The sequence below is a fragment of the Lates calcarifer genome, linkage group LG24 (genome assembly GCF_001640805.2).
Source record: "Lates calcarifer isolate ASB-BC8 linkage group LG24, TLL_Latcal_v3, whole genome shotgun sequence".
Classification (NCBI taxonomy): domain Eukaryota; kingdom Metazoa; phylum Chordata; class Actinopteri; family Centropomidae; genus Lates; species Lates calcarifer.
In genome coordinates, this window is record NC_066856.1 from 1,499,048 (window position 1) to 1,513,878 (window position 14,831).

The 14,831-nt window shown below is 41.7% G+C and overlaps 2 protein-coding genes across 2 annotated transcripts; both read right to left on the reverse strand.

Moving 5' to 3' along the window:
• Positions 1-2,341: 2,341 nt before the first annotated feature.
• pigm (phosphatidylinositol glycan anchor biosynthesis, class M) lies at positions 2,342-5,434 on the reverse strand. The gene is made up of 8 exons (XM_018698189.2): positions 5,066-5,434; positions 4,209-4,382; positions 4,006-4,126; positions 3,666-3,915; positions 3,408-3,511; positions 3,103-3,257; positions 2,856-2,957; positions 2,342-2,673 (listed from the first exon to the last, which is right to left on the reverse strand). Exons 1-8 carry the CDS (start codon positions 5,402-5,404, stop codon positions 2,506-2,508), a joined length of 1,413 nt encoding a protein of 470 aa, XP_018553705.2. The 5' UTR covers positions 5,405-5,434; the 3' UTR covers positions 2,342-2,505.
• A 577-nt stretch (positions 5,435-6,011) lies between these two features.
• LOC108898280 (leukocyte elastase inhibitor-like) lies at positions 6,012-14,601 on the reverse strand. Its single transcript, XM_018698227.2, is given in 11 exon segments — positions 6,012-7,051; positions 7,219-7,399; positions 7,488-7,577; positions 7,689-7,766; positions 8,378-8,520; positions 9,033-9,150; positions 9,437-9,496; positions 9,498-9,575; positions 10,716-10,841; positions 13,423-13,604; positions 14,467-14,601. Coding segments are annotated over 10 exon segments (1,281 nt in total). The 5' UTR covers positions 13,600-13,604; positions 14,467-14,601; the 3' UTR covers positions 6,012-6,821.
• Positions 14,602-14,831: the final 230 nt, after the last annotated feature.

Consider the following 14,831-nt stretch of genomic DNA (forward strand, 5'->3'; position numbering starts at 1 on the left):
CATACATAGACACAACAGTGTCCACATCTCCTCTCCACATATCCCCGGTGACAATGAGGGGGAATCCTTGAGGGTATGTCACAGACACGCATATAGTACATACACATATGCATGCTCATTATCATGCACATATACACACACCCTATTAAGCATATGGAAGACAGTCACGCTATCCCCCTGCCCATAACCCCCACAACCTTGCCACTTCTTGACTACAATTAGTTAATGGACAATAAACACACCACCTTGCTTTATTGCTGACTTTCTTCAGCTGTGTTAGTGCCTCTAAATCAGTGGTTTCCATTTGTCAGATGAACTCAAACGAACCTTCAAACCATCCGTCATGTTCCACATAAATTCATTTGAAATGGTTTTAAACTGGATTTTATTTGACACTATTAATAACATAAAAGTGGACTGGGTTTGTGGTGCTGCTACCACTTGGAGGCTGGTTGTTTTTCCTGTGCTTTTATCTCATTGTTTGGACTTCTCTGCTAGCTTGGTCAAGTTCTACCAGTGCCTACATGCTCAGGTGTTACACCTGACTTCAACATGTGGATACAGAGTATTATCATACTGATAGAAAATATAGGTATGCAGTATATTTAAGATCTATTTTGTCAAACAGGTTAAACCAGTCTACAATCTCTCTCCCTGCAGAAGTAGCCACTGGGGATTCGACTATCCCTGGTTTGGGAATCAGTACTTTAAAATCATGACGGTTTCCTGAAGAATAAACAGTCTTCTTGTGTGAAAGTGAAATGGTTTATGTATGTGCCATGGGGCGACTAGCCAGTTGAAAGGTTACTGAGTGCAACCTGGTGATTCATAAACTAGATATGCAGGCAGCAGCTGACCGTGAGTCATACACATGCACGCACATATGCAACACACAAGAAGGCAAGCTCCTACACTCACACAGATACCCAGAGTGCTTTTACAAAAATGGCCCCAGAAAGCCAAACAATTCAACTCTTTCTACTGTGTGTCTCCAGTTGTCTTACACACACACACACACACACACATAGAGAGAGAGCACACATTATCACTGTTACACACTTCCACTGTCCCACAGGGCAGAGCTAGCCACCACGCTCATAATCTACAGGACCAAAGTGAATGCTCTAATAATTTCCATGTGATTAGGGGGAGAGTACAGTGAGATTATGGAGCCACTGCCAGCACTGTTTGTTTTGGGTTGTGTTCATGCTCTAGTTGACAGATTAATCTGTCAAGGTCACACAAGGATAGGTGCAGCCGCTGCCTCTTCTGCTGGGAAATGCTTCCACCTACTGGTCACAACTGCACACTGCAGCTGAGGAAGAGCCTTTTACAGCGTCAACATTCAAACCAATGGCTCAGATTTACATAGGAAAATAGAAGCTGCTGCCACACAGCAGCACATTTCTGTTCTCCATCACTCCAGATATGCCAGAAGTTTTCTGAGGAAAGACACTGACTGACTCCAGTTGCTGTCAGGATAAATTATAGTGTGACAGCTGAGATAAGATCTGTTTAAAAAGAAACCTAATTATTGCTTGGTTTGGACTTTAAATAATATCCTGGTCTGTAATCACAGGGGCTGATTAGAATCTAGTTTCAGTCACATGGATTCATTAGTTCCACACTACTGTACATCCAAATTCAGTCTATTTGCCAGTGAATACTTTCAGTTGTCATTTTTACTCTGTTCATTATTGGATCAGGGTGATGAATTACACAAGTAGAAAATTCAATCACAGAATTTGCTCTTTATCTTTTTCTATCAAACTGTGATGCCGGCTTGATTGTGTTATTGTATGATCATTTTAACAAATATTCCCTATCCCCATTATACAGCAACATTTTTCCCTGAGTGTCAGTACCTTGAATCACACCAAACAGCATCTCTTTGTGTCAGTAAGTGTTGAATCTAAGAGGCAGTTCTTCACCATGATTCATCAGCACATGTAACTGATCTGTTGGTTTGAAGAAAAATATTTTAAAAGTTTTCACTGTAAGAAAACACACCCAGTCTGTCAGGGAACATTGTGTGATCTGTGATGTGCAGCAGGTATTTTGCTCCTGACAGAAAATGGAAAACATCTGCTCTGTTGTGTGGTACGGCCACAGGTGGAACAGACTTCAAAGCTTAAGTGCAACAGCACTATTCTGCCCAATGTGAGTCACTGAGGACTTGAGGGTTTTGACCTGCGATGGCAAGCATTTAATCAGTGGCTTTAACTCAGACTGACTGAAAATACCACTGTGGCTTTGTCACTCAGAAAGTGACTGGTCTGTGCTAAGATCAAGAAGTTTACATGAGAAAGTAATTACCAGTGAAGCACCAGGGAGACTGAGATTCAACAAAATACAAAGTTTATTTTTGTGCATGTTTCCATAGTCCATCATCATCCACCAGTTGAAAACAAGTGGAACATGGAAAATCCTCTGAATCTGAATCTGAATCTGAATCTTCACAGTGAGGCTGAGATCAACTCCCTCCACATTCACATCACCTGAGCATCAGTCAGCCTTTAGTCTCTGTGGAGTTTGTGTTGGTTTGTAATGGGTTATGATCTGAATCAAGATGAAACAGTTGATGATCAAGAAGAGCAGTCCAGCGAGCCAGATCAACAGAAAGGTGTTGTAGCCCTCAAACTCCAGGAAGTAGGCCGGGCCCAACCAAATGCCCTGGGATTACAGAGAAAATAAAAACTATTTCTTCACAGCATTCATTTTGAATCTGCACAGATCAACATTAGACCACTGTCACATGCCAAACAGTCACCACTATCTGGAAGACGTCAGTGGACCTTTCTTTTAAAATTCACTATTTTCCTGCCAAATTTAACTGTAATACTAGAGTGAATTACCTGTCCAGCAAACCAGAGGAGCAGCAGTCCCACCCCCTGTTTCAGTGACAGACTCAGGCGAGGGATGACCAGAGGAAGTAAACAGAGGTACCACAGGAAGTACTGCAGAGGCATAACAAGACGCTTTTTTAAAGTCTGTGTGAAGCCATGGGAAGTTTTTCTTTATACGGTCTCTTCTTAATTGGATCCTGTTGTCTACTGTGTGATCTCTGCCTTAACTCTTGTTTGCTGATGGTGGTTTCCGTACCTGTGAAGTGCAGACTTTGTTGAAGGAGACAAAGATGGCTGTGTGCAGGAAACAGGAAAAGGCCAGGTCAGAGTGAAAGGCCCACGATGCCGCCAACAGCAGGACGAGCTGTGGGAGAAAGGCAGCCAGGCCGAGCCACTGGCTCCACCTGCTGTCTGCTCCAACATAAGACAAAAGAAACAGACCAGTCTTTAACAGCTGCATTGCCTCCTCTAAATTTACACTCCCCACTAACACAGAAGAAGATTATATTTAGAACTGAGGTGTCACTCTAGGAAGCTATAAACAGCTGAACAGATGAACACCTGCAGTGAGGTAGAGCATGTAGAAGTATGGAGAGAAGTTGTGTCTGATGTCTCTTCTGATCAGATGGTACAAGTAGGTCTCATGAAGGAACTCCCAGCCATACCTGACAAGACAGGTGAAGAGTCACGTGATTTGAGCATTTCCATTGAATGTATTTGTTCAGATAAGGAAATGACAATGCAATAAATCAACTCTAAATCACAGATGATGGAAACCAGGTACTGTGTGTTTGTATGTAATCTCTTTGTTCATCTCACATGTAATAGAAGAGTGCTGTGAGCATACAGAAAACTCCTCCGGCCACACTTGCAAAGAGGAACAGCTCTTTGTTGATGAAGCTTCCAATGAACCTGATAAACCTCATCCACCTCCACCTCTGTGTGTCCTCCTCTGCTCTGGTCTCTGGTGTGCGCAGGGTCAGAGCAATGGGCAGCGCATATGTAACAGGGTAGATCTTCATATGGACAGACAGACCATACAGAAAAGCTGCCCATATGAGACGCCGGCCTAGAAGAAAAACAGTAAAAGTACTATAACAGGAGCTGTTTGTTTACATGACCTTACACAGCTCCACACACACAACATCCACCCCCTCACCTTCCATACAAAGTAGTGTCCCCAGCACCAGGGCCGCCAGGATGGACTCAGCGTTCCCTCGGCTGGACACTCCCATGGGCAGTGGGTTGAGGAGCCACAGAGAGGAAACACGACGTGCAGTCTGAACATAAAAACACTATTTTATCTGATGCGTGCAGGAAGCCTCTCACAGGACAACATTAAAGAGGATCAGAGTGACCAACCTCAGAGCTTAGACCTCGCAGGCAGAGGATTCTGTAGATGAGCAGCCCTGAGAGCACATCACATATGATGAACAGGATCTTGCCAAACACCATGCTGAGGTAGATGTTGGGGGTGAGAAGCCAGGCCAACAGAGGAGTGTAGCGATATGTAGATCTGTTGTACGGGGACTCACCCTGTGCAAACATTTCCCACATTGAAATGATGAATGTAACATCAGAGTGATTAAACCAGGCCCTGCACACAACTCTCTTATCCACACAACTGCTTACGTTTCAGTGAGCTGAGTGTGTCCACTGCTGGAATTTTGGACATCATACAGCTTTATTCTAATAAATCTGTTTATCTGGAGTCCTGATAAGTTGTATAGCTGCTGAACACATCAGTACACAGATCAATTACTAAAGCAAAAGCAGCAATACCACAGTGTTTAAATACTCTATCACATGTAAAAGTTCTCAACTCAAAATTTAGTAGTACTCATTATATAAAATGTGTAGTTTATATTAGTGGGTTGTTATTACTGATGCATTAACATGCAGTATGCAGGGCTGTAATGTTGTACCTATGTCTAAGTGAAGTAAAAAGTTTCTCCTCTGACATATAGGTTTGACATGTTCAAAGGCAGCTGGTGGCACTGCAAATAATCAAGTACAGTTACAGTTACAGTTACAGTTACTTTACCCACTGACACTGAGGTTAGATTCAAATTAAGCAGTTCAAGAGACATTTAATTTTTCAAAACCAGACCAGGACTAGATCAAAGACCACTACACTTGGACTAGATTATCAGTTTGAGTGTAAAGACTGTGTTTAAAGCCTGACGCATTCACGGACCTGGCTACTTCACTGCTGTTACCTCAGTGATGAACCTTGCAGCATCTGTGAACACATGGTAGTCGATGTCTGTGTACTTCACCACCATGGTCCTGTCCTGGTGGTCCCCGTAAAAGACCAGAGCCAGTCTCACCGCGAAGGAAGCCGGGAACAGGACGTGTTTCTCGGTGAGCCTGGAGACCAGCCGCTCCATCACCGACCTAGGCAGGAAAACCAGACCAGCAGGAGAAGCCTGAGTCAGCGGACTAGTCTGAGCTGGAGGACGTTGACCAGGACTGTCCGTTCCTCCGTGGAGATTTCTGAAAACACTTCCCGCATGTTTCATTAACAAGTTCTTCTTGAACGTCCAGCCTTCAAACATGACAACTAGGAAGATTTCCGGAACTGCTTTTACTGACATTTTCATGCGTCAGCGCCACCTACTGTGCTGGAGGACGAAGCTGCGCACACACATCTGAACCCTCACTGAACACCTCCAGTCTCTTCTTGTGTTATATATTATATTTTACAGTCTCTACGTGTCCCACTATGTCCCAGCATGCATCACACATGACACTGGTTTCCAGTTATCTGCTGGGTAAAATTCAAAACTGTTTCTTCCCTCCTGTTTCTGGAGGTTGAAATCAACTAAGTACATTTACTGAAGTACTGTACTGTTGAAACACATTTGAGGTACATGCTTCTACAATATTTCAGCTTGTTGTCCTTTAATAACATGTACTGCTCTTATGCTTTCAGAGTAGAAACAGAACACTAAAAACAGTTACTGTAATATATTTATTCTTCCTCTTATACGAAGTATTCAAAGAATAGTTCAGGTGAAACATTAACAGTAAGCAACATGTCATTAAACACCAGTGTAGTATTAACTTACACAAGTAATGCTCAAACCACATGATATCTTTATCACACGTGGCTGAACCAGCTCTGAGAAAATGTCAATTGAAAAAAAAAAAAGACATATAATATTAGTGAATCACACACTTTTATTTCATTGTAAAAGCAGGATACATAAACATGACCTGGACTCCAGGCCAGGTCAAAACTTCATGTAAACTCTTGTTCTTTTTAGTCTATAGTCGTTATATGTTTATTGGTACATTACATAAAGTATAACTGCACTTTACATAATTATCAAGGATAAATCATATCTATGTGATCTCATCACAATATTGTCTTTGGTTAACTGAATATATAAAACCATTAAATTGCATGTTGTGTAGATAAAGTGCAGAGAATCTTGCAGCCATCATATCTTCACCTCCACCCCCACCTTCACCTTCACCTTCACCTATGCTGCCGAATGAAAAAGGCACAATGTACACTGTGATAAAGCAATTCCTTCAAAGGGTGTGAAGTACAATATAACACAATCTAGACTCTAATGGTAAAGATAAACTAGGGTAGGGGTGTGAGGCTGCAGCAGATAGGGCCAAACACGTATTACAGACATAAAGTGAACCAGATCCAAAGGATGGGATTGCAAATGTGAAACAGTGCAAAAGCCTAGTGTTCACGTAGGCACAGTAGAAACTCAGAATCACTCAGGAGTGATGCAGACAAGAAGCCACAGTTTAGAAAATCCAACACCATAGTTTTTACTCATCAACCTTGTGCTGAAAATGTAGGACGGGAGCTCAGGGTGTAATTAGCTACAGGAAACTCTGATGGTGGTGATTCATTTTTTACCAAATAAAATGTTGTATTATTGCAGTTGTAGATGTATTGTAACCTCCCCCCTCCACCTCCAGCTGAGAAAAACCTCAACAATGTAGTGCTCACACAGGGGAGCAGTACCGGCCGGCGAACAGAACGCTCATGGAGGGGTTGTGTCGGATGAAGAAGAGGAAGGGGTGGTCTGCGATGAACATGGCTGGAGGCATCGGAGCACAGCGCAGCATCATGATGGCAGCAGTGGCAGCAGCAGCCTCAGTTCCCTCCTCGTTCACCTCCACAAAAGCCTTGTGGACGACTTTTGACAGAAACAGGTCGTTGGCAGGAGACATGCCTGTCACAGAAGAGATGGACAGAGAATATTTAACTGATCTCACCCTACATTACACTAATAAGGGAGAACCTCTGTATCTTGACAGGAGCCAGTTCAGGTTTCTTGTTTCCTGATCTTTAAATGATTCTGAACGTTCTGATAAAGTCCAGGTACTTTACGTGTCCTACCTGAGAAGTCACTCAGTGCCGCGTCGAAGGCATCCACCATGCCCATGCTAACCAGGACAGTCTTCATGTCATACTTCTCCTCCATCTTGAACCGAGGCAGACCCACCTGGACCTCAGTTTGATCCATCATGTCTGGACGAGTCCATTCCACAAAGTTCTCATAGGTCAGCTGCTTCTCCAGCTGGGGGTGGACACAATATTAATTATTAGCTTGCCTGTGTCTCGTGGGTTTCTTCATGTGTGGAGGTGCGAGTGCGTGTGTGTTCTACCTTCTCCAGACCGGTGGTACCATCCTCTATCTCATTAGGTAGAAAGATGAGCATGCTGAGCTCCTTCCCTTTGTAAGGCATCTCTAGGATCTGTATGACAGCAAGATTAGAGTAAATATATACTGGATAGTTTATGAGTTTACACAGCAACAAACAGACAGATACTGTATTAACTGATTAATTAAAGCATCTCTTGATTACCTGGCAGCTGGCTTCAGGGATGAAGGTCAAAGGGAACTTTGATTTTTGGTGCATCATCTTCACTGGCTTGGTCTCATTCTGAAAAGAGCCAACAGGAAAATATTATATATTCTAACACCAGCTGAACTCTTGTACACATCACCTTGTTGCAGTGATATAGACGTGTACTTAAAGATTCCTATCTCAACAAGGTGTGTTGTCAATAAAGAAAACAATATCTGATTGGATGGACAGTACTGCTGTCTACAGACTTAAACTCTGTATTTACTTTGGCATCAAACATTTTCTCATAAGCACCATGTGGTCTAAGAAACGCAGTTCCAACCTTTAATTAACACACACACTGTTTAAAAAGCTGTTGGGAAACATTCCCTCCTGATCTTGACTAATATGCAAAACATGTGTCCAGCAAATGACCCAGGTCAGATTTCACACTCTTTTGTCCCTGATTTCCAGCACTTCCTGTCCAGTCAGGTTTCCTCCCCTGGCCCTGATGATGAACTCTTTTCATTCACATTTTTTCACAACTTCTCATTGAGAAAGAGGAAACAGAAAAATCTAAAAAAAACCATTTCTTCAAGACCAATTCAGAAGTTTACAGCCTGACTTGACACAAACCTGTACCTTTTTTATTTTTATTTTTTTTTATTGCTAGTAACCTTCCCACACCTATTACATCTCTGTGTTACCTTGTTGAGTCTAAACTGAACATCATGTGTAGCGTTCTCCTTAAACTGCTTGTTCCAGTTGCCTTTGAAGTAGATGGCATTGACCAGCACCAGCCTGGTCATGTCATTCACCACACCCTGGACCAGCACGTCTTTGATTTTACCTGAGAATTGGAGGCACAAAGTTAAAATGATGAGGAAATGACAAGCTCAGCTGCCATGTTTTCCAGATGTAGAATTTAGTTCAACTATATTTACTAGAACATATGGTAATATTGAAAGAGTCTTGCATTTCCTGGTTGTTTACTTTGTAATTTCTACATTAATATGGAATCTTTCTGTCTTAATACCAAGAAAACTGGATTAAAGTGGCAGTCAGCATATCTGACCAGAAGGAATTCTGGTCACTTGTGGTCCACCATAGTGAAATCATAGTGAAAACTGACAGCATTGTGAGGCCACGTAAGTCTACGTGTTTAGGAGCAATTGTGAAAATCTGGAAATCCAGCTACTTTGGCAACAAAGATGAGACACAAGACTGTGATCATGCAACATTACTGTGGTTTTCCAGTCACTGGGGGTCATCTCAAGGTTTTTCTCAGCTCTTCAGTGCAATGGCACTGCATGAGGAGGACATGCAGGTCTATGTACACACTAAAAGGTGTGTGTGATTCACCTTGTGTCTGCTTCTCCACCCAGCTGTTGATGTTGACTCTTGCTGCCTCAGAGCTGGTTTTGAAGTCCACTGACTCCAGCTCAGCGTTGTAGAGCTTCCTGGTTTGTGTTAAGAAATCCTGAAACCGTCAACAACACATTTACTGATTGTGACCACCCAAACACAACAATCTCTTTATTTGACTTTGTGGAATTTATAGTCATCACAGCCAGGAGAGTATTTTCACAGTCACCGCTCCACCTGCTTGTATGCTGGCCTCCTACCCACTCCCTCAGCCACTCCTTTTTTACTTGAAGCTTAAAGATTCCTATCTCAGCCTCTCATTTTCTCCACCTTGACATTCTTCAAACAAAACCACAAGCAATCAATGAAGTGCACACTTACACACATGCTGAAACACACACCTCAATAAACTGGTAGGACTGTTCCCCGTACAGTCTGTTGGCCACACTGAGGGCGTACAGGAGCATCTGCCTTGTTGAACTCAGTCAGCAGTTGGGTAAAGCTGGTGTGGACGTCCTGACAGTCCTGGGTTTTCAGACACTGTGGACAAAGTCGACAAGAGGTGTTAGAGAGACACACTGAGCCAATGTTAGACCAGTCTAATATGCAGAGTTCATCACACTGGTCTGTTAGTCAATCTGTTGGGTTTGTGTTAGATTGTTGTCTTGGTGGGCGACTGACAACGCAGTCACTCACCTAAAATATTCCCACAAATAAACTGTGCATATTAGGCTGGAAATCTTAATTGGTCATAAAAACAAAAGCTCAGACAGTCAGGTGTGTAAAATTTGGACATGCAAGTGGATATAGATGAATGATTACATACAATGAATGAATAGATGAATGTTTTATATACTAGTGTGTTCTTTTGAGTTGACATCTTATAGCAGTTGTATCTGAAAACATCTGAACCATTTGCATGTCAGCACTGATGCACAAAATCTCAACACTGACTGAAAAAATATGGCAAAAATAAGAATACAGTAAGAAACTGACACTGGAAAAAGTAGAGAAAATATCTTAACACCTTTTTATAATGCATTTGAAGAACCCCTGGAAATACCTGCCCAAGCTCTGACCAGCCACTCCACAGAGAGTCACATGAAGAAGCACAACATCCCTCCACCATGATGCTATTCACACGGTTATTTTAAAAGCAAAGCCTGTCTTTGAATACAAAAACTAGAATCTTCAGTAGACTGTCATAATGATGCTCCTGAATTTGGTTTTATCCACATACAAGAATGTTATCAGAGTAATACAGCTGGTCACGACATACAAACAAAAGGAAACTGTTTCATGTGTGTGCTCAATTTTTCTAATGCTTTTTTGATGGGTTGTCAAAATGTTAAACTTTTGACGGTTAAGTTTAACCACACTGCGGTTTCAAGCAGCTTATCAGAGATAAATGACTCACCAGAAATAGAAAAGGAAAAGTCAGAAATACATTCCTGTGAATGATGCAACACTTTGAGGTTTGTTGAGTCACACATAAACCCTTCAGCAGGACTACTCCCTTACGTTCCTGTGTTTTTCTAATATCACAGATTGGTAGAAAAACAAGTGAAAATTCTCTTTGTCTCCAAGAATTCCCGTCACCACACGACACCACCCAGACCATCTGTAAGTGAACACCCCTCGGTTAGTTTAGCATCCCTGTTCTCTTAGCTTTGCTACCACCTTCCGCAGATGCGGTGGCAGCATGGACTGGACATGCTGCTGCATCTGCATCGGCATCTCCAACGGCATCTGCATCTGCTGTGCTCCTGCACGCCGTGGCTTCTCTGCCTTAGTGAAGCTGAGGACCTATGGGTGCAATTGGTGGTGTTCACTTTTAAATTAGAGATCATGTGTCTCTGGTTGTGTACAGGAAGTTACAGTATCATTCTAGCGGGTTTTACTCTGAAAGTCTTGTATGTTACCCTTAGACTGGGAAGGTGGATCAAAAATTGAGCCAGTTAAACAGCTGATCAGAGAGAAGTGGGTCAAGTCATACTTTATCTTCAGTAAAACACCTCTACTGTATGCAGCTGTAGGACAAACCTCTCCAGTACGAAGACACAGAGAGGTGATGATATAGCAGCCATCTTCACACTCTCCTGTTCACCTGTTGAATGTAAATGACTGTGCTGAATTATAATGACTGGAAAACTGGTGAGAGTCACTGCATTGGCACCTTCAGTCAAATCTTTCACTCTTTGTTATATTATCTTTTATGTGATGGGGAATGGAGGTGCCAAAGAGCGACCACACCCAAAAGTGGTGTAGTGAACACGGAGTACCTCCAAGACCAAAAACAGGATTTTCAGCTCTGGTTAAGTTGCTTTCCTGAGCCAATCAGAGTACTGTGAGAAAGATTTACCAAGCCGCATGGTGCCAAAAGTGAAGAGAAAATTAAAGCAATTGACACACCAAAAAAACATGTTGTTGCTCTCATGATGAATCAGATTATTGGTTATGAGCTCACCTGTACCTGTTCAGACCAGTGATTCTCAGTTGCCAGGGGCATGTGGAAAGATTATAGAGTATCTAAATTAAGAAACTAAGAAAGCTGAGTTAAGATTTGATTAAAAACATGCATCCACACGTTGAGTCAGCTGGGAGAGATGGTTGTACTGTAGTAGTATGAATGCAAACTTGCCTGAGAGTGCAACAGATGGGGAATTGGAGTTAAATGACATCCAACACTTTTGCAACATGACAGGTGGTGTATATGAAGGAGTTCACCTGACAGTAGTATCACACTGAGATTGAGAATAATGTTTTAAGTACGTGGCACATTTCAATATTGGATTGAATCATCAGGTTGGTGGTCAGCAAGAAGATAAGTGACAAGTTCTTGAAAAATTCAGGTGACATCACTGTTGACCGTAACATTTCTTAAACGCATCGACTGGCTGCCGTATTTGCTACAGCAGATGTTGGCTGGTTGGCGAACGAACAAGTTAGGAAAAAAAAAAGTTTTCGCCCAACTGGACTCTCTGATAACTGACTGCTAAACAGCCCTGTTACTGTCTGCTTTCTTTCATGCTTTCTTTGCATTCTTTTCATTTTATTACCACAACTCATGACACAGGCAGAATCAAACCAATTTCATTTGGATTTTGTGTTGTTGAAACTGCTGACAGATACCCAACTAATATGGTAATTAACGCAGTCAGTTAATCAGACACCTAGCTTTAAAACCCTCATTGACCCTGACCCCGACCCTGACGCCCTCTCTGTCTCTGTCCTCCCTTCTTTGCTTCTTGGTGCAGCTCTGGAGCAGATGAGCTGCTGTCCTCACATCTGGCTTCACATTCCACAAACGGGTGGATTTATTTCCCTCTGGAAGAAACCCAGCCTTTATACACAAAGCACAAATAATTCAGAACAGGTTGTGTTGTTTATTTTCTTTGTGTAGTGAACTCTTTCATAAAGGCACTGCACGACCCTTATATAAAAACACCTTGTTTGTCCCTGACCCTGTTTAACAGCCAGGTAATGACCCTCCTGCTGCTGCATCAAATGATATGTGATATTATATTGTGTTTATGTAACAACAAAAAACCTCACAATGAAAATCAACCAGCACATACTGTGAATAACCACATCAGTGTCATCATTAGCTCTCATCCTGCTCTTTAACATTGTCATTTCAAATGGCTGAGTTGTTTCCCAAAGACTCCAGTCATTTTGAAATGATGGAATAAGGGTGAGGGTGAGGCTGAGGGTGAGTCCTCACAGACTCACACTTGCACCACCCTTGGCTGGGAGCGGCTTTGCTTTAGCAATCATTTAGAAAAATGTCACTAAATGTTCTTGTTTTACAGCAGGTCAACTTCCACCTACATTTCAGCTACCTCTGCTGAATGTCACAGTGACCTGGTTATCACCCAGGCCCCTCTGGTGGTTATGCTGGATACAGGCTTTAAACAGTAACTAATTTCATGAATTTCTTAAAGATCCCAACACTTTGTGAAAGCTGTGATCCATTTATGACTACTTTAAGAATTACCTGAGGCAGCCAGACAAGTAGACATATTGTACATATGCACATAATGGGAACTGATAAGGTGTACAGAGTGCTTTACTGTACCTAGATCTTTATTGCCCTGACACTTCCATGTTATGGATCGTGTTCCTATAGTAACACAACAAAGACCTGCCCCCCCATAAAACCTGGTCAGAGTCTGAACAGAGCAGATCTTTGTCATTTTTGCTGATACTGGAAGACAAAACTGGTGATTCATACTGAATGTGGGCTCACACGCCTCCAGTACTCCAGTCTGCCCTTTCATTCCTATTACATTCAACATACTGTCTGTCTACAGTGTTAATGTATTACATACATATCCACAAGACAAGCAACAGTGTGTGTGTGTGTGTGTGTGTGTGTGTCATGTACCTCTGACATCTGTGTGGCTGTGTTTCCTCTGGCTCCCAGCATCACCATAGCCAGGGCTGAAGAGATGCTAAAAGGAGAGAAGAAGACATTTGCAGTGTTGTCGTTGTCGCTCAGCTTTCTGAACAGATCCAGACAGAAGGTGGTGTTGGCCTTGGACAGAGGGGCTGATGATGCCATCGTGTCTGCAAAGAGAGGAGGGCAGAGCATTAACTATTACATTACAACTTTTAAATATCTTTATCTGATTAGAATCTCAATCTGTCGCTGAGCCAAACTGATTTTTCATTTATAATAACATTGATTCTTTCTGAGTGTAAACACCTGACAGAAAATATATTAGGACAATTTCTAAACTGTTAAGACTCAGTCTTCAGTTCAAAACATCAATCAAGGGTTAATTCAATAAAATTCTTTAAAACAGTTTGGTTTATCCAAATAATTTTTGCTACTGTTGTTTTAATTGCTTTTATCTTTAGATTTTACTTTTAAATATCTGATTTCACTGCCTACCTTCTAGCTCCTAATGATGTAACAGTGTATTTAAAAGTGCATTGCTTCTTATTATTATTGTAATTATATATATATATATATACATACATATACATATATATAATTATAGTATAAACGTGTATGTATATCATTAGTAATTTAGGATTTTATTTAAATTAGCAGCATCTGATGGTGTGGATATGAGATCAGCAGCAGACTGTAAATGTATTTAGAAATCATGAAAGTATGCAACCAACAGAAACAGACAAACAGAGTTAATATTGCTTTTACATTTCACAAGGAAACTACTTATGAAGCTGTACGTGTCTTTATACTTTAATAAAACCATTGAGAGTCTACACATACTGACACCAGACCTGTCAAACGAGGACTTTACACCTGTAACACGAGGCGTTTCCCGTTTTACCTGCTCGGTAAAATCTATGAGACAATGACTGCAGCTTTAAAGCAGGTTATTACTGTTACAGTAGCAGCTTCAAACTAAACTGTTCAAACCTACAGTCATAAGCGGAGGGAGAAACAAGCGCTACTCACTGTCAGACGCTTTCCTCACAGTCCAGCAGAGATCAGGAGTTTTTCAGTGACAGGCTGACTTCACTATAAAGCCTCAGCTTTTACTGTTTACAGCCTGACGCGCCCTTCCGCATTCCACGTCACAGTACGGAAGCCGAAACTATGAAAACAGTTTTCACTCAGTTCTAAAAATAATCCACACAAATGGTAAACCGTTAATTACTGCTGTGATTATAAACACGAGTTTTGTGCTTTGGAGCAAAACATTTTCAGAGTGAGAGTCTGTGAACACTTCAGTACATTTTTCACGTTATTGCGGTTTTAACTTATAACAATATATTAATTTTTTGTAACGTGATATGATGAAATGAGGAAACGGTGCACGG

What these genes read in the sequence shown, in the direction of transcription:
- pigm (XM_018698189.2), bottom strand. Translation starts at nt 5,404, where the DNA reads ATGTTTGAAGGCTGGACGTTCAAGAAGAACTTGTTAATGAAACATGCG. An exon ending in TGCGAGGTCTAAGCTCTGAG is followed by an intron (nt 4,127 to 4,208) that starts GTTGGTCACTCT and finishes TTTTATGTTCAG; the next exon opens with ACTGCACGTCGTGTTTCCTC. An exon ending in GACACTACTTTGTATGGAAG is followed by an intron (nt 3,916 to 4,005) that starts GTGAGGGGGTGG and finishes TTTTTCTTCTAG; the next exon opens with GCCGGCGTCTCATATGGGCA.